This window comes from Pipra filicauda, unplaced genomic scaffold (assembly GCF_003945595.2).
Source record: "Pipra filicauda isolate LSUMZ 115617 unplaced genomic scaffold, ASM394559v2 scaffold13_size5146498_pilon, whole genome shotgun sequence".
Lineage (NCBI taxonomy): Eukaryota > Metazoa > Chordata > Aves > Passeriformes > Pipridae > Pipra > Pipra filicauda.
In genome coordinates this window covers 3,806,383-3,825,145 of record NW_024103874.1, presented here as the reverse complement: position 1 = coordinate 3,825,145, position 18,763 = coordinate 3,806,383, and the positions used below count along the sequence as shown (strand labels likewise).

Below are 18,763 nucleotides of genomic sequence, written 5' to 3'. Positions count from 1 at the left end.
GCAACACTTGATTTTTCTAGTGCTGAAGACAAACAGCCAGACTGGTTCACCAACCACAGGATCTGGGAGGGCAGCATCCCTGGGAGGCTCCAGAAATGCTCAACCACCCTCTATCTGAGTGGAATAGGCTTCACCTGATCAAGGACAAGCAGCCTGGAAAGAAGTAAAGTCGGAAGACGTGGCTTGAAAAAAGGGAAGCCTTTTCCAAGCATAGGAATTGCAGCCAATACTGGTTTCTCCCACCCCACCTCCAGAAACCACCTCAATTTGAACTACATATCATCTCAAAGGGTTGTGAAACTTCAGCTTATCAAGAAAGCTACCCCATTACCTGTTCAGGGAAATCTCTTGATTCCTTGCATCCTCACCTCTCCTTTCTCATCTGGGAAAGCAAGGGCTCAGCCTCAGCTGATACCGGGCATGTAACAGAGCTGGCACACATGGGGAGGGATTACCCATCCCAGCAGTAGCACAAGCCCTTGCTTTAGCTTCTGGTCCTCTGCTTTGTACCTTGATGTCCACGTACCACACCAGGATAGTCAGTGTCACATTCTCCACTCCTGCTTCATCCCATCTGCTCACCGTGCAGCCATTCTCGGTGAATCCCTCTCATCTGTGCTCTCCAGAATGCTCCTGAGACTGCTGGGCAGGCAGACAGGCTGCTTCTACCTGCTGTATCATTGTTGCATCCAACTTTAATGAATTCAGAGGTTGTGGGACTGTCAGCTGAGCTGAGGAGCTGTTCAACAGCAGCAGGATCAAGCCTTAAACCCTTTCTGTCCTGTCAGTTAAAATCAATGTCTAAATCTCAGTGCAGAGTTTGTGGCTGGCGAGAAGGAAGACACGAGCACAGCTTGGGGGTCTGAGAGTTTACCAGAAGATAAGTATCTTGCCTGTGGAGCTGGAGTCAGAATATCCCTAAGGAAAAATGCATCTGGGCAATTTTTTTTGTCTGTCTCACAATAAGTTCTTCACAGATGAGTTCCTTCCTTTTCTAGCTGGCAAAATACTCATTGGCATGTAATACTCCATGCTTTGCAGTCTGGGGATGCAGAGCACACTGTGAGAGCTATGGATTGGCATTAAGGATTGCAGTGATTTTATTTTTTTTCTCCCATTAAGCTACTGAGCAGGTTCAGAGTGGATATCTCTGTTCCAGGACAGTGTGGAATTGGGGTGCATCTGCTCTGGCAGCGCTGAGAAAGTGGGAACCCGGGACTCCCAACTGCACCACAGAGCTGCTTCCCTGAGCAGAGCCACCCATGTGGAGCCCCAGGTTTTCCATTCCAGTCCCTTCACAGCCTCTCATCCCTCCCACTCCAGGTACAGAGCAGACCAAGCAGATTGTCTTTGCTCCCAGCACGGAGCCAGCCTTTGTCACCGTCCCCCAGAACAGCTTTGGGGAACCCTTCGTACTCAACCCCAGCACCTGGTCTCTGGTTGTTGAAGCAGAGGGTGTGCTGCTGGTAAGGATCTGTGCTCCATCCACCATGGGGGCTTCAGCAGCTCCCTGGGGACAAAGTGTCCCAAACATAACAACTCTCCTATTTCTCCTCTTAGGACTATCTGGTTTTGCTACCCAGCTCATACTACGAAGCACCAATCCTGCAGCTAAAGGTCACAGAGCCATGTACCTACCAACCAGCCCCTGAACAAGCCACTCAGAAGTAAGAATCTCCAAATCTTTGTGCTGTGGGGGACCTACTCAGCTCCTCTTGGCCTGGGTTTAAGGAATATACAGTCCGTACTCTGTGAGAGTCTGGATACGGTAAAACTGCTTAGTCGAGCACTTTGCTGGGATTATAGAGCTTGTGGAACCTGCACTGGCCCAGAAAGCCAACCCACAGAGCTCCTCATCCATGGCACAGGCAGTTTGTGTGTTCTCATGGACCCTGGAGGGCCAGCTCACCCAGTAAGAAGACCATAGCCTGCCTCCCTGCTAGGCTGGATTCCCAGTGCCAGGTTGTGTGTCAGTCAGCAGTCCTGGAAAATGGCTCCAATGACAGACTGGTAGTGCTTGGAGCATCTCAGTGTATCTGCTTGCCCAGAACCTCTGTCCATGTTGGCAAGAAGGCTGGTTGGTCTCTGGACACCACTTGTCCCCTCCACTATAGTAATGGTCCCCAGGATAAAGGACAATGCAGGGGGAGAAGGTTTTTATTGTTACTGCCCTCACTAGTCCCATAATACCCAGTCTCTTGCTCCCCACTAACCAGAGGTGCTCCTTGGCCCTCCTGATAGACCAAAGCCTTTTGCAAACCTGGCTGGGACCAGGCTGTGTGGGTGCTCTCGACTCTTACAATCTTGTTGTAACATTTGTACTTTGCAATTTTTTTCTGTATGTTTTCAGCTGCCTCCTGTATCAGTACCTGTCCATGGACGGCTTCCCTGCTGTGTCAGGGGTGGATGCCGTGTGCAGGCTGGACAACAGACTCCCCAGGTTGTGTCCCACAGAACAGCTCACCCCCTCCCACCCACGGATGGCCACCTGCAGTGGCAGTGATGTGAGTGGCGCTTGTGTTTCATCCCTCACACGGGCACTGCAGTGCTCACCCCTCTGCCCCCACTCTCTGGTGCTTTACCTCCACCTGGGCAGGCTACCAGAAAGGTTTTACACCCACATGCACCCCACTGTTGCCCCATCAGCCTTGCAGCTGTGTGCTTGCATGCCCTGCTCAAGGCACTCAAAAACAGTCTCCCATGTAAAGGGCTTGCAAGGACTTGGTGAGAGTTGTCCCATTGTCCTCTCAGATGCAGAGGAGGTTTGTAGCATCCTGCACACACTCACTGTGGAGAGTGGGACTGAAGACCCTCCCTCAGGTCATCCCTCTGTCCTCCAGGTGGAAGTCCAGCTGTCCCTGCCTGTTGCCCAGCCTGGGAAGTACGTGCTGGTGGTGGAGTATGCCAACACCAACGCCCTGCAGACGGTGGGCATTGCCGTGAGCTCACCACACTCAGCCATGCAACAGGGCACGTTCACCTTCTACCCCTGTGTCTACAGGTATGTTCACCTCTGAAAGGGAGAAAGGGCACAGTCCTCCTGTGCCATGGCAAGGATATCTCCCCCCTGAGTGGAACTTTTTCTGGTTTATCACATGAACAGAGTAATGCCTCAGCTGGACACAGATTTTAGTGGCTGGCCATCCACTGGAATTGTGTTCTTGTGCCAGCATAGTCCTCTAATGCCTCTGCCAGGAGCTAATCTGTTGCATTCATTTACAGCTGGATACACTGGTAGGGGCCTTGACTTAGGGAATGACCTACAGGCAGGTTTATTGGAGACAGGTCAAACCCTGTCTGACTTCAGACTGCAACCTTTGCAGTAGGAAACAAACGTTTGAGGTGTCCTTGGGAAACTTCACTCATGACTTGCCAGAAAAAACATCAAAAGGAACATTGTGTAAATCCCTTCAGGACATATAGCTGGCAAGATAAGAAATGGGTCATGACCCTGCTCAAGGCTGGCTTCAAGATCTGTGTTTCTCTTGCAGTTTCCTTTGTCGAGGGATTGCTGTAGATTCCCAGAGCCGTATGGCAACTTTTGAACTTACCTCGGAGGCCACCATTCGGTTCACCTCTGATCTGGCTGACTTCTTCCTGGTAAGGCTCCCAGCACGGGCAGCACTGTCAACAGGTTTCAAGGAGTGGTACCCAGCCTCTAGAAGGATTTTCTAGTACTGTTTGGACTGGATACTAGATCTTAGCCTGTGTCATGACCAGTCCAAGGTGGAGAACATGGTCAATGGGGTGTTTTGAAGTAGATCATGGGACTGGAATTGGGGAGAAAATGGGGCGAAGCAGCTGCTCTTGCAGAGAGATCTCTGCAGCACTGGGGCAGTACCTCTTTTATATTGAAGGCATTCAGAGTAGCTCAGCCAAGGATAGAAGAATCCCATAAATGCGTGGAGCCTCCTAAATGTGTTAGGAAGAAGGGGTAATGAACAAAGGTGTCACCTGCCATGCATTAGCTGAAGTGTCTGAAGTGTCATAGTTGGTCAACCTGGTGGGCACAGGAACTGCTGTGGGCTCCAGTGGCAGAGGCTGTCACATAACCAGGTGCCTCTCTCTCTCACGTGTGGCAGCACAAAGTGTACCTCATCCCTGCTGCACAGTTCACCATGGAGCTCATCGAGCCGAAGGTGCATTGCATCAGCGTCCATGGCACATTCTTCTCCAACAGGTACGAGTCTCAGGTCCCTCATGGTTTTAGCATGAATGTGGCTGTTCAAAAAACTATTGCTTCTCTTACTTCCCTAGGATTTGGAGCCATTTAAGTTCTTGACACAATAGTGAGAGATCTCTGGCTGAGGTGAAACTCCTTGCCTGTGTCCACTGAGCAGGCAGAAATGGAATATGGACTGGGAGTCAGGCTGCTGGCCCTTTATCTGAGCACCACACTGCCTCCTGGGGCAGACACTCAGGTGTTATCCCAAATAGGCATTCCTCTGCTTGCTCTCATACAGCAAGACACTCGCTGTATCCAGATTTTTGACACTGCTTTGAATAAATGTTTGCAGAGGAATTTGCCTGTGCCAGATTCCTATTCTTCCTGCTGAGCTCATGTCCCAGAGCCCCAGAGGTCCTGGTAGCGAGCTCTCCCTCTGCAGGCATGCTTTGTAATCCACCAGGAATTACAGGGTGTGCTTCTCCTGCCAGGACCACAGAACCTCTCTCTTTCTGTGTCAGAGATCTTTAAATCCTGTTTTCTCCTTGTTTTGCAGCAGCTCCTGTGTCCCCTCAAGGTTCCTGAAGCTCTCTCAGTCGATCATTTTGGAGGGGGCCCAGGTTCTGCCCATTGCCCCTGACATCCCCCTGGCTCAGGCTGTCCATGTGGTTCCATCTGGGGTCCCGGTGGAGCCTGCTCCTCGTCCTCCCACAGCGATGGACCCCACTGCAGAGCTCATCCTCCTGCAGTCCCCACAGGTAGTGAGTGTGGATTGGGCTGGTTTGCTGGTGCTGTGCCAGTGGACCAGTGGGACAGGGAGAAGTTTTCCTTATCTACTGAGTAGCTTATCAATGAGCATTTTCAGAATTGAATATGGACTTTAAACTTGTCCCTGAACCTGTAATTCCCATGGACTCGCCTGAGTTAGCTCCATCCAACCCTGCTTGGTTCTCTGGGATCCCAGGAGAAGCTTTGCGGGTGGGATTAGTAGAGGGAGGAGTGTGGAGACATAAGGGGTTTGCTTCACCAAATTCTCAAGACATGACAGTTGTGCAATAAGAGCACGAATTTGTGCAATAATTAAAAAATATCCCAGCTGTGAGTACAGGCATCAGACATGGATTTTTGTCTCTGTTCTCCCGTTTTGGGCCAGGCTGCAGTGGTGTTCAACAGCCGGATCCAGAGCCTGGGACGCTATGCTTTCATCCTGCACTACTACCAGCCCAACCATCCCACCTTCCCTGTGGAAGTGCTGATCAACGGGGGGCGCATCTGGCAAGGTGAGAAGAGCGAGGACCTGGGGGTGCTGCTGAAAACTTTTCATGCCAGAGAATAATTTCAGGTTCTTTGGGGATCGCAAAGATGAAGCAAGACTTGCTCATCCCTTCCAAACTGGAAGATGTGATAGGGGCTCCAAGGGAAATGTGGGACCAATACATTTGTTGTCTTTTCAGGTCAGACCAACGCGAATTTTTGCCCACACGGCTACGGGTGCCGGAGCCTGGTAGTTTCTGAGGACCAGATTGTCCTGGATGTCACCGATAATGATCTGACTGTGGTTGTTCGAGTGCCAGAGGGCAAGCAGCTGTGGCTGGTGAGCCTCTCTCCAGGGAGCTCCCAGGGCATGCTGGACCAGGCTTCAGCAGGGCTGGAGTTTTTCCTTGGATTTTTGTCTCTGTGTGACCACAGGAATGTTTCCCACTATCGCTCATTCTCTGAACTACCCTGGAAAGTTACAATCTCTAACCTTAATGGTTAGTGGCTTGTAAGGCCTTACTCCTGCCCTAGCAATATTTTAAACCTGCATAGTATTGTTTATCCAGACAGGTCTCATAATGGGGGCAGGTAGCCCTTGTTATCCTCAGGCAACAGGATGAGAAGATTGACCAAAATTTGGGTAAATGGCTAAAAGACAGAGTTGAAACGCAGGTGCCTTTGTGTCTAGAGATTTAAGATGACAGTGATGCCAGCGACTCCCTCCCTGCTGAGGCACAGCCAGTGCTGCCCTTTAGGGTGTTCTGCCTGTTTTAACTCCAGTGAATTTGGGGCACTCCTCACATGGAGCATTAGATTAGATGGATCATGATGGACAGACCCCAGTAGAAGGGTGACCCCTAGTCTTTGCAGTGCTTGGGTGCTTTGTGTGTTACGTTCTGTCCCAGCAAGGGATGAGAGGTTGAGGGTGCATTTGGACTTTGGAGTCATTTTGGGTGGTGTCTGCCTGTCTCAGCTGAGAGCCTGGCTCACCCAGCTTGCCCTTGCTTTGCAGGATTACATCCTTGTGGTGCCTGAGGACAGTTACAGCTCTCAGTACCTGCAGGAGGAACCCCTGGACAAGTCCTATGATTTCATCAGCAGCTGTGGCATCAACAGCTTCTACATCAAGTGAGACTTTGGGTGCCCTCTCTGCTGTCTGCAGCCTGCACCTTCCTCAGGGAGCAAAACCACATTCCTTTCATGTGGGGCAGGGGAGGGGGCTGGTTAAGGCTTTCCTTATCTATTGTCCAAATGTGGGTATTTAGGGGGATATCTCCATGTCACAGGGCTCTCCCTCCCTCTAACTCAGTACCCGCTGCTGCAGGAGATCCTGCTGGATTTTGGGGTGGGGGAGAGGCTGTGGGGAGATGTGCAGCCCGGTGACTCCTCCTGCCTTCCCCCGCAGCCCCAGCACGTCGTCGAGGTTCTGCCGCGACTCTGCCATCTCCCTGTCCCTGTTCTACAACAACGGGGCCCAGCCGTGCCGGTGCCACGAGGCCGGGGCTCGGGGCAGCCAGTGCGAGCCCTTCGGTGGGCAGTGTCCCTGCAAGTCCAACGTCATCGGCCGGGAGTGCTCCCGCTGTGCCACCGGGTACTGGGGCTTCCCCAACTGCAGGCGTGAGTTGTCCCATCTCCCGCTCTGCTTTCCCAGCTCTTGCTGGTTTGCCTCTTACAGAGCTGAAGGCTGTTTTGGGAAATGGCTGTGTTCTCCAGCCCTGTAATGGCTCCACCTCGTACAGACAGCCCAGCTGCCCTCAGAGCAGTTGAGCTCTGCATCCATTCCCCACACTCTCCTTGGGTTCCTGGGTCTTCCTTCACCAAACCCAGTCCTTTTCTGCCCCTTCCAGCCTGTGACTGTGGGACACGTCTCTGTGATGAAGTGACGGGGCAGTGCATCTGCCCTCCTCACACCCTGAAGCCAGAGTGTGTTGTCTGTGAGCCCCAAACCTTCGGCTGCCATCCCCTCATCGGCTGCGAGGACTGCAACTGCTCCCGGCCTGGCGTGCAGGAGCTGACAGAGCCAGGCTGCGACGTGGACAGCGGGCAGTGCAGGTGAGGGAGCCTTGTCCCGGCACTGGGGACATCTGGCAGCATCCCTGGTCCCCGCTGGAGTGATGGGACACATCGGCAGGCTGCAGGGAGGAAACATGCAGAATGGGGGAAACTCTGAAAGCCCCTCACACAGCACGACAGAGGTTCTAACACTGCGACTCTTGTGTCCACCCAGGTGCAAGCCCAACATCATCGGGCGACAGTGTGACCTCTGTGCCCCTGGCTACTACCACTACCCCGAGTGCCGGCGCTGTGACTGCCACCAGGCTGGCACCGAGGCGAGCACGTGTGACCCGGTCACAGGGCAGTGTCACTGCAAGGTCAGTCCCTCGATGCCTTCACGTGGTGCCTTTCTTCTTGGCTCCACTCTCCTGCTCTGGCTGGCATTTCGGAGGGCTGTGGGTGCCTAGTGTACCAGAGGGAGCAGGGATGAAGGAGGAAAGTGTCTGTGTGCCTGAGGTACAGCCAGCCTGCCCCATGGGGTGGTGGGTTGAGAGCACCCTGAAAGGTCTTATCTCTCCATTTTTTCTGGCCATGAAGGCTCACTCCTTGTGCTGTCACTGAGGAGACAGCCAGTCTGGCTCCACTGCAGTGTCAGAGCCCGTTGCAGGTAAAGCTATCAGCCCTGTTGACTTCTTCTGCTCCTGCATGGCAGCAGAGTAAATCAGGCTGCTGCTCAGCTGCCTGCTCCAGCCTCTTTGAAGGGTGCTTTCTCTCAGGGAATTTTCTGTTTAATGAACACTTTGCAAGCAGACGTGTTCAGGGACTGCTTTATTGTCTTTTGACATCACATCATTGTGCTTTAATCACTCACACAGCCATCCCTGTCCTCTTGAGAAGCTGCTGACCCTGTTGAGCTTTGCTTGTCTTCCAGGAAAATGTGGAAGGCCTGAGGTGTGACCAGTGCCGCCTGGGGACATTTTCTTTGGATGCCACCAACCCCAAGGGCTGCACCAAGTGTTTCTGCTTCGGTGCGACCGATCGCTGCCGCAGCGCGGAGAAGCACCGAGCTGAGGTGAGAGGGGCCAGGGGCCACAGAACCTGCAGGTCAGGTGTGCTCCATGGGCTCCCTGCTGCCCTTGGGTCTCTGTCCTGCATTAATCCTACCCCTCTGGAAGTTACCCTGCGAGGAGGGTTATCTTTGTCGCTCTGTGCCCACCTCCCACTTTCAGCCTCTTTTCCTCGTCTTTGGGGTCTCCTGTCATGGTGTGGGGGGACTGTACTGGGTGGGAGGCAGGGGTGATGCTCAGCTTTCCAGTGACTTCATCAGGATGCATGTGAGGTGTGAGCCCTTTCCACTGCTCTGGGACTTGCTCTTCACCTGAATACTTTCTGTAACTCCACTAGAAGATTCACAGTTGCTCTTCCCCCACAGTTTGTCGATATGAACAGCGGGTGGCTCTTGTTGAGCAGCGACCGCCACGAAGTGCCAACCACTCTGAGCCTGAGGGAGCAGCTCATCACCGCTGACCTCAAGAACCTCCCAGATGCCTACCAGGAGCTGTACTGGGTTGCACCCAGCTCCTACCTTGGGGACAAGGTAAGAAGCCGGTGGTGACTGGACCACCCTGACCCCACCAACACATATGCCAGCAGCATTCCTTCTGACACGCAGGCATTGCTCACGCTCCAGTTGAGCGTGACATCTCTATCTTGTCTCAGTGGTGTGGACTTGCAGCAACATTTGTCTCTCCCTCAGGTTTCCTCCTACGGAGGGCACCTGCGCTATGAGCTGCACTCCAACCCACGGAGGGGTGACGTGTTCATTCCCATGGAGTCCCGCCCGGACGTGATCCTGAAGGTGCAGCCCGAGAAGTTCCCTGGTGCCCCCTGCTACTGGAGGAGCAGGATGAGGTGATGACTGACTCCTTCCTTGCTTTTCCCAGGGAAACCAGATGAGCATCATGTTTCTGGAAAGCACTTATCCATCCCCAGGGGAGGTGCATGAAGGCCGGCTGCAGCTGGTGGAGGTGAGTTTGCACGCTTCATGTGCTCAGATGCTACTGGAAGATCAAGACCAGCATGTAGACAGAGGGGCAACTGCTTTGACCTCCACATTTTATATGCTGCCTGTTGGCAGCAGAACTGCCTGTGAAAAACCAGGGCTGTTTCACCTCTGCAAAGGGGAGAGATCCCAGCAGCAGGGAAGTGGAGGCTGGGCTGGATTTTCAGGTGCCTGTGCTTCCTGCCAGTAATGCTAGGTTTTCTCCCATCAGGGTAACTTCAGGCACACAGAGACACACAACCCTGTGTCCAGAGAGGAGCTCATGATGGTGCTGGCAAACCTGGAACAGCTGCAGATCCGGGCACTCTTCTCCCAGCTCTCTTCCTCCGTGTCCCTGCGCCGCGTGGTCCTGGAGACGGCAACAGACACAGCTACAGGCATCCGTGCCAGCAACGTGGAGCTGTGCTTTTGCCCAGCTAACTACCAGGGAGACTCCTGCCAGGTAAGGGGGAAAGTGGGCATGTTGTTCCAGTCAGAGGGAGTCAAACAGTCACGGTTTGGGTCTCAGCAACCCCTCGTGCTTGGTGTGGGTGGCAGCTGTGGGGTTTGGATGCCTGTGCAAAGCAGTGGTGCCAGGGCACCAGCTTCTGAGCTGACTCCTGAGGGCTTCAGTTGAAGTTGCAGCTGGGGTTGTTCCAAAGGAAGGAACGTCTCCCAGGCTCCCCTCCTACCACAACACAGTGCACCTGGGAGATGTTCAATAGCTGCATCTGCCTGGAAGGGGCACGATGGGGAAATCATTCAAGTGTTGCAGACCAAAATTATGTGCCTGCAATACCTTGAAATAGGTCCTTCTGTCTGGCCAATTATCTCCTGGTGATGAGGAGCAGGAAGGAGCTACACTGAAAAATCTTCATCGTTGCTTTTAATCTCTTCTCCATCAGTACAACCCTGTGGGAATTTTGTCATGGAAATTAAATCAGTTTCTTTGCTTTTCCCAAAAGTATCAAGTTGTTTTTCAGATCTCTGACTTTTTCTGTCTCCTCAGGAATGCGCTCCAGGTTACTACAGGGACACCAAGGGTCTCTTTCTGGGAAAATGCATCCCCTGCCACTGCAATGGCCACTCAGATCAGTGCCTGCCAGGCTCTGGGATATGCCTTGTAAGTAAACAGTGAAGCAGTAGGATATTTTGGAGTTATGAGGTCTTCACATACTAACTGAGCTGGCAGGACGGTGCCTGAGTCGGAGCATTAGCTGCGTGTGCCATTTAAGGGATGGTCCTGCTCAGGGTCAGTGTAGGGTACAAGGCAGTTCTGGGAAAGAGGCATCCTAGTGGAGAATTCTTAGTGCAGTCCACCACTTCTTGCTGTCAGTGCTGAGCCTAAAGCTTGCCTTTTCCTTGTAGAACTGCCAGCACAACACAGAAGGAGACCACTGTGAGCGATGCAAGAATGGCTACATGGGCAACCCCTCTGCCCAAGAGCCCCTGCAGTGTGTTGGGTGTCCGTGCCCTCTTTCAGTTGCCTCCAACAAGTAAGCACCCTTGGATGGAATTCCCTGCCTGGCCTCACTGTTTAACCACTGGGAGCCACACTGTGCTCCACTGGGGCACTGGCTTGGCAGTGGCAGGTCTCCCAATGCCAACCATTGTCCTTGGCTCCAAACCATGTCCATGGCCTCTTACCTGGGGTCCACACGGCCCACAATGAGTGATCAGCTCCCCTGGCACCATGTCAGGGGTAACTGCACCTCCCTGTGTACCCCTTATCGTTTCAGTTTTGCCATTGGCTGTGTCAACAAGGGCTCCAACATGCAGTGCCTCTGCAAGCCTGGCTACACTGGACCCAACTGTGAGCGGTAAGGGTGATGGCACCCATGTTTGTGGAGCCTCAGACACACTAATCCTGTGCAGCCACTGCTGTGGCAGAGGAGAAGTTGTCCTAGTAAGGACTGCAGTGAAAACGGTTGGCTCTGCCCCCGTCTGCTTTGTTCTGGCAGCATTTCCTTCAGTCCTTTCCAGCCTGAAAATGCCCTATTGCTGTGTCCACTGCTGAAATACTGTGTTACTGTGGGTGTATGACTTAGCTGTGCTTTACCTTGACTTGCAGTCTGTGATAAGGGTACTGTGAGGCAAAGCACAAAGTACTCTGAGATCCCAAGGGCTGCAGCAGTTACAGGTGTTGGATGCTCACACTGTTACAACTGTGCAACTCCAGCACCGTGCAAGATGAGCTTCGGGATCCCCCGATGCCTTCATGCTGTTTTAACTCGCTGTATTTCTCCAGGTGTGCCCCAGGATACTATGGCAATCCCTTGGTGATCGGCAGCTCGTGCCAGCCCTGCGACTGCAGCGGGAACACAGATCCCAACATGCTGTTCAGCAGCTGTGACTCCCTGACGGGTGCCTGCTCGGGCTGCATGCACCACACGGCCGGCGCGCACTGCGAGGTCTGCGCCCCCGGCTACTACGGGGACGCCGTGGTAGCCAAGAACTGCACACGTGAGTTCTTGCTGCCTTGTGGGGCAGGCAGCAAGCACAGGGGGAAGGGGAGCTTGGGCAGACTGACTGTGGATGTGCATAGCACCTTAGCCAGGCTGTGTGTTGTTCCAGTGACTCACGTGCTTGGGTGTGCGCATTGCAGCATCCTAGACAATAATGAGGAGGTTGACATGGTGATGTTAGGTCGTAGGTTGGACTTGATGATTTCAGAGGTCTTTTCCAACCTAATTGATTCTGTAATTCCATGGGAAAAAAAATCTGCCCTCAGCATCATGACTTCCAATCCACCCCTGAATGCAAAACTGCACCCAGGCTGGGTCTTGCCATGGAGCAGCTACTGCAGCAGTGATACTGATGCTCCTTCTGGAGCATGGGTTTGCACAGCCCATTCCAGCACTGCTTCTCTCCCTCAGAGGAGCAGCAGCCCAAGTGCAGCTCACGAAAGCGGGCTTCCCTGGCAGGTGTCATGAGAATAATTTGTGAGGAACAAATCCAAGAGGAGAGAGGCTCTGTCTTGCTCTGACTATGATAAATAAGGGGGAATAGGATTCCTTGTTGGGAATAAGTTTTGTGAGAGGCTGACAGGGTCTTTAGTGTAATACTGGGTATATTTTTCCCTGACAGAGTGCAACTGTTCACCTTGTGGGACTGACTCCTGCCACCCACGAACTGGCCAGTGCTTCTGCAAGACTGGAGTGACAGGCCTGCACTGTGACCGCTGTGAGGTGAGGGTCGCCTGTGCACTGGGATGGTGCCTGTCCTGGGGACAGGGATGAGGGGCAGCCCCACTGTATCATCCCCAGGCCGGCAGCCATCTGGTGAAGTCTGGATTTGCATGAACTGCCCATAGGCAAAAGCCTATTAAAGGTCTGTCAGCAAGTGGTGGAGGCAGCGTTCCACTGCAACCAGGGCAGGAATGTGGTGTCCTTTGGGAAACTGCAGTAAACCCCATTTTTGTGAATACATCCAGCATGAGAATTGCAGGGCAAGGGCGGGTTTGCAGGGCAGTGCTGTGGTGTGTCTGGGTTCTTACTGCAGCTCCACATCTTTAACCATGTTGCTGTGAGTTTTGTGGTGATCAAAACACACTGAGAAAGCAAGGCTGAGGTCCCACATCACTGCCCCCGGGAGGGAGGCACTCATGCCCTCTTGCTGAACAGGGCACCCTCTGTCCTGCTTTTCCCTAGGAGGGATACTACGGCTTCGAGGGATGCTCGGGCTGCCAGAGGTGTGACTGTGATGTGGGCGCTGTGGGGAGCAGCTGCCACGAGCAGAGTGGGCAGTGCAGCTGCCTGCCCGGCGTCAGCGGCTCCCGCTGCCAGCAGTGCGCCCCGGGATACTGGGGCTTCAGCCAGAGTGGCTGCACAAGTGAGTGTGGGGTCCCAGCGTGGGGGAGTGGGACGGGGCTTTGGTGACACATGTCCTTGTCTGGTTGTTGAAGGTGGAAAACAACTGGCTGCTGTCGGAGGGCCTGGGTTGTGCAGGGAAACCCCCGGCAGCGGCGTGTGGATAAACACAGCTGGAATAAACACAAAATGATGCCAAGGGCCTTTCCCTGTTATTCAACTCTGCAGAGTGTGAGTGCAGAGGGGGCTCCTGCGACCCACGCACCGGGGAGTGCACGTGCTCCAACGGGCTGACGGGGAAGCAGTGTGATGTCTGCATGCACGAGTATGAGATCCCCGTGGCCAACAGCCCCGACGGCGTGAGGTGTGAAGGTCTGTATCCTGCAGTCCTGGGGAAGGAGGTGAGGGAAGCCTGGGAAAGGGCCTGTGCTGACCGCTCCGTTCCCCTGGCAGTGTGTGACAGCTGTGTCCTACTCCTGCTGGAGGACCTGCAGAGCATCGAGATGTCCTTCCCCTCCATCCGCGGCCAGCTGGTCAACCTCAACGCCAGCTCCATCGCCTGGGCTCGCCTCCACGGCCTCAACAGCACGATAGTGGCCATTGCTGTGCGTGGAAGGTTCAACATCACTTTGTACTCATGTTCCCTGACCTGTTGGCCTGATTTTGTCTTTTTCTTTTTTTTTCCAGAACCAACTCCGGGAGTCCCACAGAGCCATGAGCAGGATCAGGCAAAGGGCTGACGAGTTGGAGGATGAGAACATGGATCTCACCCAGGACCTGAATGCACTGCAGCACAAAGTAGGGTATTCCTTTGCCAGAGCACAAGTCCCTCCTTTTACCAAAATGAAGGCTGTGAGGAGCCCAGTTCAGGCTGGTGGATCTCCTGCCCAACCAGCACTAAACTTTGGTATCACATTCTCCAGCTTAGGTGCTCAGGCTGGGTTACCTGCATTCCTCCCTTAGGGAACTGTTAAACATGATGTGATATTGATGGTTGTTTCTTGATTTACTACTTTCTTTTGAGGTGGCTCTACTTTAAGCAGTAAAACTAAATTCCATCAAATGTCATTTATAGAAGGAGCATACAAGGAAGGAACATAAAACATCTGGGTTCGTCATGGATGCAGTCTATATACAGTCTAAAACCAAGCAAGATTTGCTTTAATTTGATTTGATTTGTAAGCTACCTGCCTGTAATCTAAGAGAGAGGGAAAAATCTCTACTTGATGACATACTTCCCCAGACAGCTGCACAGACAGACTGCCCCTGTGTGTACATATGTCTGTGCTCCAAACAGCCAGGCTGCAGCCCTGACACACTGGTCAGGACCCAGCTGGGCCTGGATCCAGGCTCTGGGGCTTTTTCTGTGCTAACAGCACAGAACAATGCTGTCCTCTGTGATCTTGAGATTGTTTCAGCATCCAGAGTCTTTGCACTGGAGCTGCATTTACTGCCTGTGCTTCTCTGAAGGTGCTAAATGAGACCACCACTAAATGCATGGCGGGAGAGCAGCACAGGGCAGGCTGTTCTGGTTCATGAACCTCAAGAGCTGCACATTCCCGAGCCTTGTGTGCCTTTTGGAAGCAGCTTTCCTGCTGATCACATGATTTTCCTGACAGATCACATAAAATGTCATCTCATTCTTCAGCTAAGCCCATGTTTTTGTTGTAGATGACCATGACTCACAGAGAAGCGATCCGTGTTGATCAGAACACGAAGGAGACCCACCAGAGGGGGGAACAGCTCCTGCTGCACATCCAAAGCATCCAGAGGGACATTGCAGGTCTGTGAAGAAGGGTCTTCACTTTGGGGTTTTTTTCCTGTGGTATGCCATGCTGTTGGTTTCAACCACCGCTAAGTACTTCATCACTTAGGAAAAGCCTTGGAGAGAACAAGGGGAAATAAAAATGAAATTAAGATCCCTGCATAATTCCTACTTTTACTCTGACCAGGTTTTTGTGGATCTCAACTGCTTGTCTAAGCACAGTCTTTGGAAAAAACACATTAAACTTGCACAAATGTTATTCAAATGCATAAAATGGGGGCAAACTGCACTACAGCTTTAGGGGAGATTTAGCAAAACAGAGTGGCCAGATCTGGGAGAGAAGGTAGAGCCACAGAACAGTGCTTTGGATGTAGCACATGTTACTGGTAGTGGTAGTTTCTACCTTCTCCTGGCCAAGGAGGCAGAAATGTGGGACAATGTCTCGGGTGATCTCAAACAATTGTGGTTTCTGAGTACTGCTTGAAAGCTGGCTCTTTGTGAGGGTGGTGTAAGAGGGGAAAGATCCCAGGGAATTATGCAGGGCCTAACTTGACTGATGCTAATGGGGAATCTGGATTTCTCTGCAGACCTGGTGAGGCAGATGACCAGATTTGGGGCAGCAAATACCAGCACCACCTCCACTGAGGAGTTCCGTCAGAAGATGGCCGAGGTGGAAAGCATGCTGAGGGAGATGAGGGAGCGCAGCCTGGGCAGCCAGGAGGAACTGGCAAAGCGTGAGCACGAGGAGGCTCAGAAGTGTGAGTCCAGCTCAGTGGTCATGGGTCAGGGCTGCACAGATCCCACTAGGTGTGGCCATTTATGGTTTGGAGCCCATGAGGACGCTACTCATTGTGGTCATGTTTAGAGAGTGCTGTTAATAACCAGGCACCCCCAAAAAAATTTTACAGGAGTTTCAGAGTCTCCTGTGGCACTGCAATGGGGTCATTTGTTATTTCTTTTCTGAATTTCAAAGCAGAACTAACTGGGCAGTTCTGTTTGGTGACCAAAAATGACAACACTTAGAACAAGGAGTCAGCATTATTATGTGATGTATTCACATTACGTGTGGCTGTGAATAAGTCACATCATTTTTCTTCGTATTTTTTGTCCCAGGAGAGGGGTTCAGTGTAATAACCAGCAGCCTGCACCACAGTAGCTCCACTGTCCTGAGGGCATCCTTGCAGGAGTGAGGGCACTGAGCCCAACTGCATAACCAGGCACGGTGGCACTGTGGGAATTGAACGCTTCTGATTAACAGGCCCTGGCAAAACATAACTCAGCAGCTGAAAGCTGGAATTATAAACTGGCTATTGTTGGAAATAAGTAATTTTTTACAGGGGAAGTAATCGAACACTGGGACAGGCCTCAGATGGGGTTTCTCCATCATCTAAAGCCTTTCAGGCATAGCTGTGCATCTTTCTGACAGAGATCCCATTTCTCTCACCAGCACTGGGGGGAGGGAGGGAGAGAAGATGGTCACTTCTGGCCTTGATACCTGCCAAGAGAGACCAGAACCAGGCTTTAAGGCAACCAAGCACAGAAAGAGCCTGTTAACACAGGAGGATGAATTAGTAACAGTTCTCATCTCCTCCGTCCCATCCCCAGTGCTGCATCGGGTGAGGAGTGAGCTGCACGCCCGCTGGCAGTCCAACCAGGACCTGGTGAGCAGCATCCAGGACCAGCTGGCACAGCACAGCTCCCAGCTGATGGACCTGCGCGATGCCCTCAACGAGGCTGTGAACAAAACCAGGCAGACAGAGGACTTGAACAGCCTGAACCGAAACAACCTGGAGGAGAGCCAGGTAAGACCTTCACCAGGTAGTCCTGGCCATGCAGTTAGGGGTGGGGGGGGCTATCCCAGCCTTGCTGGTACCTAACCTTGGGTCTGTGTGTCTAGCAAAAGAGCCAGGAACTCCAAAAGCAGCACGGACTGGTGCAGGAGACCCTGCGGATGGCCAAGGACGCCCTGGGCCAGGTCTCCGACTTCCTACAGAAGATGGAGCAAGCAAAGGAGGTGAGTGGCAGAGGCACTTTGGCATGGGCAGAGGGCGGGGGGTGGCAGCCCTCAGGACTGACGTGTGTCCTTGCAGGCCTACGAGAAGCTGGCGGCACTGCTGGATGGGGCAAAGCTGCCCCTGACTGAGCGGGTCAAGAAATTCTCCCCAGCCAGCAGCAAGATCCCCATCGTGGAGCAGGCAGAGGAGCATGCCCGGCTCCTGGATGAGCTTGCAAGGAACCTGTCCAGGTGAGGCACCAGTCCTGACCTTCACTAGTCAAACCATCTCCTACCAGAACTGGGGATGGGAAACTGCAGCTCCACACCATGGCAGGGGAACAGTGGGGTGTCACCTCTAAAACTTTATCCTGGAGCACGTGTGTTGAGGATCCCAAAGGCATTTGTCTGTGGGGGCATGGGCAAGAGCCTGAGCATTTTCCATGGATTTGATGGCTTCATCTTCCAACACAGCATTATCCAGGGCACAAACCAGGATGGCTTTATCCAGCGGGCGATCGATGCCTCCAATGCCTACGCCAGCATCATTGAAGCTGTGAAGAAAGCAGAGCAAGCAGCCCAAGATGCTGATGAGGCAGCCAGCGAGGCCTTGATGGTATGTGCTGTGGGGAGCAAAAACCAAACTCCCTCAACCAACTCCCTTCCCTCTGGCACTTGGGGACTTTGTTCTGTGCCACAGAGCAGCACCTCTGCCACAGCTGGGGCCCAACTCGATATTTGAGTCTCCCCATCTCACCCCACTTCAGTTGTCTGAATAAGCATTTTGTGCTCAGTCAGAGCCAGAGCCTTGAATTCCTCTTCAGAGTCCCATGTTTGTTTCACAGAATGTCATGTCAGAAAATCTTGGGGCTGTCTCCAAAGCGCTGAAAAGGAACAGCAGCAGCCTGGAGGAGGCTGTGAGGAGAGAGCAGACCAAACTAAATGGAGGTGAGAGAGGCTCCTCTCAGGATGTGATGTCCTTTGGGCTGGACCAAGGTCCCAACACACCACATGTGCATTTCTTTAATTGCAGCTATTAAAGGCACTCTGCAGACAGCAAAGGACAAGCTGGCTGACCTCCGTGTGAGGAAGGAGCAGCTCCTGACCCAGCTCCAGTCTGTGCAGGACATGCTGGGCAGGGACCAAGGTTTGTTCTGGGGTGGCTGGACTGATACTCTCTGCTCCCTTCCTCATGCCCAGACTATGACCCAAGGGTGCCTTCTCCCTGCTCCTGGCCATCCCAGAGATATTTCTCCTCTCTTTCCAGAGGACACAAAGGAGACAATCCAGAATGCTAAAGCAGCTGCTGCTGAGGCCAACGAAACAGCTGCAAGAGTGGAAGATACCCTGAGCACCATGAAGAAGAACCTGGATGAGTGGAAAGACCAGTACGGAGGCCTTCGAAATGAAGACCTGAACCAGGCGGTCCAGGATGCCAGGAAATCTGGTGAGTGCTGAGCCTGCTGGGCTGCCAGGGCTGAGTCTGACATGGGTTTCAAGCTGCCTGAGCTTCTTATTTCCCTTCCTCGCTAACCTCCAAAACTCCTGGCTCCTTTCCAACCCCAGTGTCCAGCCTGGAAAGCACCATCCCACTGCTACTGGAGAAGCTGAACAGCCTGGAGAACAGGAGGAACAAAAATGCCACTGTGTCAGAGAACATCGTGCGGATCCGGCAGCTCATCACGCAGGCGAGGAATGCTGCCAGCAAGGTGGGCTCAAGGGAATGGAGGGCTCACCT

The 18,763-nt window shown here is 53.0% G+C and overlaps 1 protein-coding gene across 2 annotated transcripts in view; it reads left to right on the top strand.

Moving 5' to 3' along the window:
• Nucleotides 1-18,763, top strand: part of LAMA5 (laminin subunit alpha 5) — an 88,020-nt gene that overhangs the window by 60,706 nt on the left and 8,551 nt on the right. The window contains exons 24-60 of one of the 2 annotated variants that reach the window (XM_027710703.2): nucleotides 1,324-1,466; nucleotides 1,561-1,667; nucleotides 2,351-2,504; nucleotides 2,841-3,001; nucleotides 3,492-3,600; nucleotides 4,083-4,180; nucleotides 4,725-4,923; nucleotides 5,319-5,445; nucleotides 5,620-5,759; nucleotides 6,435-6,550; nucleotides 6,828-7,039; nucleotides 7,270-7,474; nucleotides 7,650-7,794; nucleotides 8,349-8,489; nucleotides 8,850-9,014; nucleotides 9,174-9,275; nucleotides 9,361-9,444; nucleotides 9,691-9,921; nucleotides 10,468-10,581; nucleotides 10,827-10,954; nucleotides 11,198-11,278; nucleotides 11,707-11,921; nucleotides 12,546-12,646; nucleotides 13,109-13,289; nucleotides 13,496-13,639; nucleotides 13,721-13,872; nucleotides 13,955-14,065; nucleotides 14,939-15,050; nucleotides 15,620-15,790; nucleotides 16,638-16,834; nucleotides 16,930-17,046; nucleotides 17,123-17,277; nucleotides 17,500-17,641; nucleotides 17,871-17,973; nucleotides 18,059-18,172; nucleotides 18,293-18,472; nucleotides 18,592-18,734. In XM_027710703.2, the coding sequence (XP_027566504.1) occupies nucleotides 1,324-1,466; nucleotides 1,561-1,667; nucleotides 2,351-2,504; nucleotides 2,841-3,001; nucleotides 3,492-3,600; nucleotides 4,083-4,180; nucleotides 4,725-4,923; nucleotides 5,319-5,445; nucleotides 5,620-5,759; nucleotides 6,435-6,550; nucleotides 6,828-7,039; nucleotides 7,270-7,474; nucleotides 7,650-7,794; nucleotides 8,349-8,489; nucleotides 8,850-9,014; nucleotides 9,174-9,275; nucleotides 9,361-9,444; nucleotides 9,691-9,921; nucleotides 10,468-10,581; nucleotides 10,827-10,954; nucleotides 11,198-11,278; nucleotides 11,707-11,921; nucleotides 12,546-12,646; nucleotides 13,109-13,289; nucleotides 13,496-13,639; nucleotides 13,721-13,872; nucleotides 13,955-14,065; nucleotides 14,939-15,050; nucleotides 15,620-15,790; nucleotides 16,638-16,834; nucleotides 16,930-17,046; nucleotides 17,123-17,277; nucleotides 17,500-17,641; nucleotides 17,871-17,973; nucleotides 18,059-18,172; nucleotides 18,293-18,472; nucleotides 18,592-18,734 (5,300 nt within the window). Of the gene's footprint in view, nucleotides 1-1,323; nucleotides 1,467-1,560; nucleotides 1,668-2,350; nucleotides 2,505-2,840; nucleotides 3,002-3,491; nucleotides 3,601-4,082; nucleotides 4,181-4,721; nucleotides 4,924-5,318; nucleotides 5,446-5,619; nucleotides 5,760-6,434; nucleotides 6,551-6,827; nucleotides 7,040-7,269; nucleotides 7,475-7,649; nucleotides 7,795-8,348; nucleotides 8,490-8,849; nucleotides 9,015-9,173; nucleotides 9,276-9,360; nucleotides 9,445-9,690; nucleotides 9,922-10,467; nucleotides 10,582-10,826; nucleotides 10,955-11,197; nucleotides 11,279-11,706; nucleotides 11,922-12,545; nucleotides 12,647-13,108; nucleotides 13,290-13,495; nucleotides 13,640-13,720; nucleotides 13,873-13,954; nucleotides 14,066-14,938; nucleotides 15,051-15,619; nucleotides 15,791-16,637; nucleotides 16,835-16,929; nucleotides 17,047-17,122; nucleotides 17,278-17,499; nucleotides 17,642-17,870; nucleotides 17,974-18,058; nucleotides 18,173-18,292; nucleotides 18,473-18,591; nucleotides 18,735-18,763 lie in introns of both variants that reach the window. The other variant, XM_039378531.1, reaches the window with a different exon arrangement.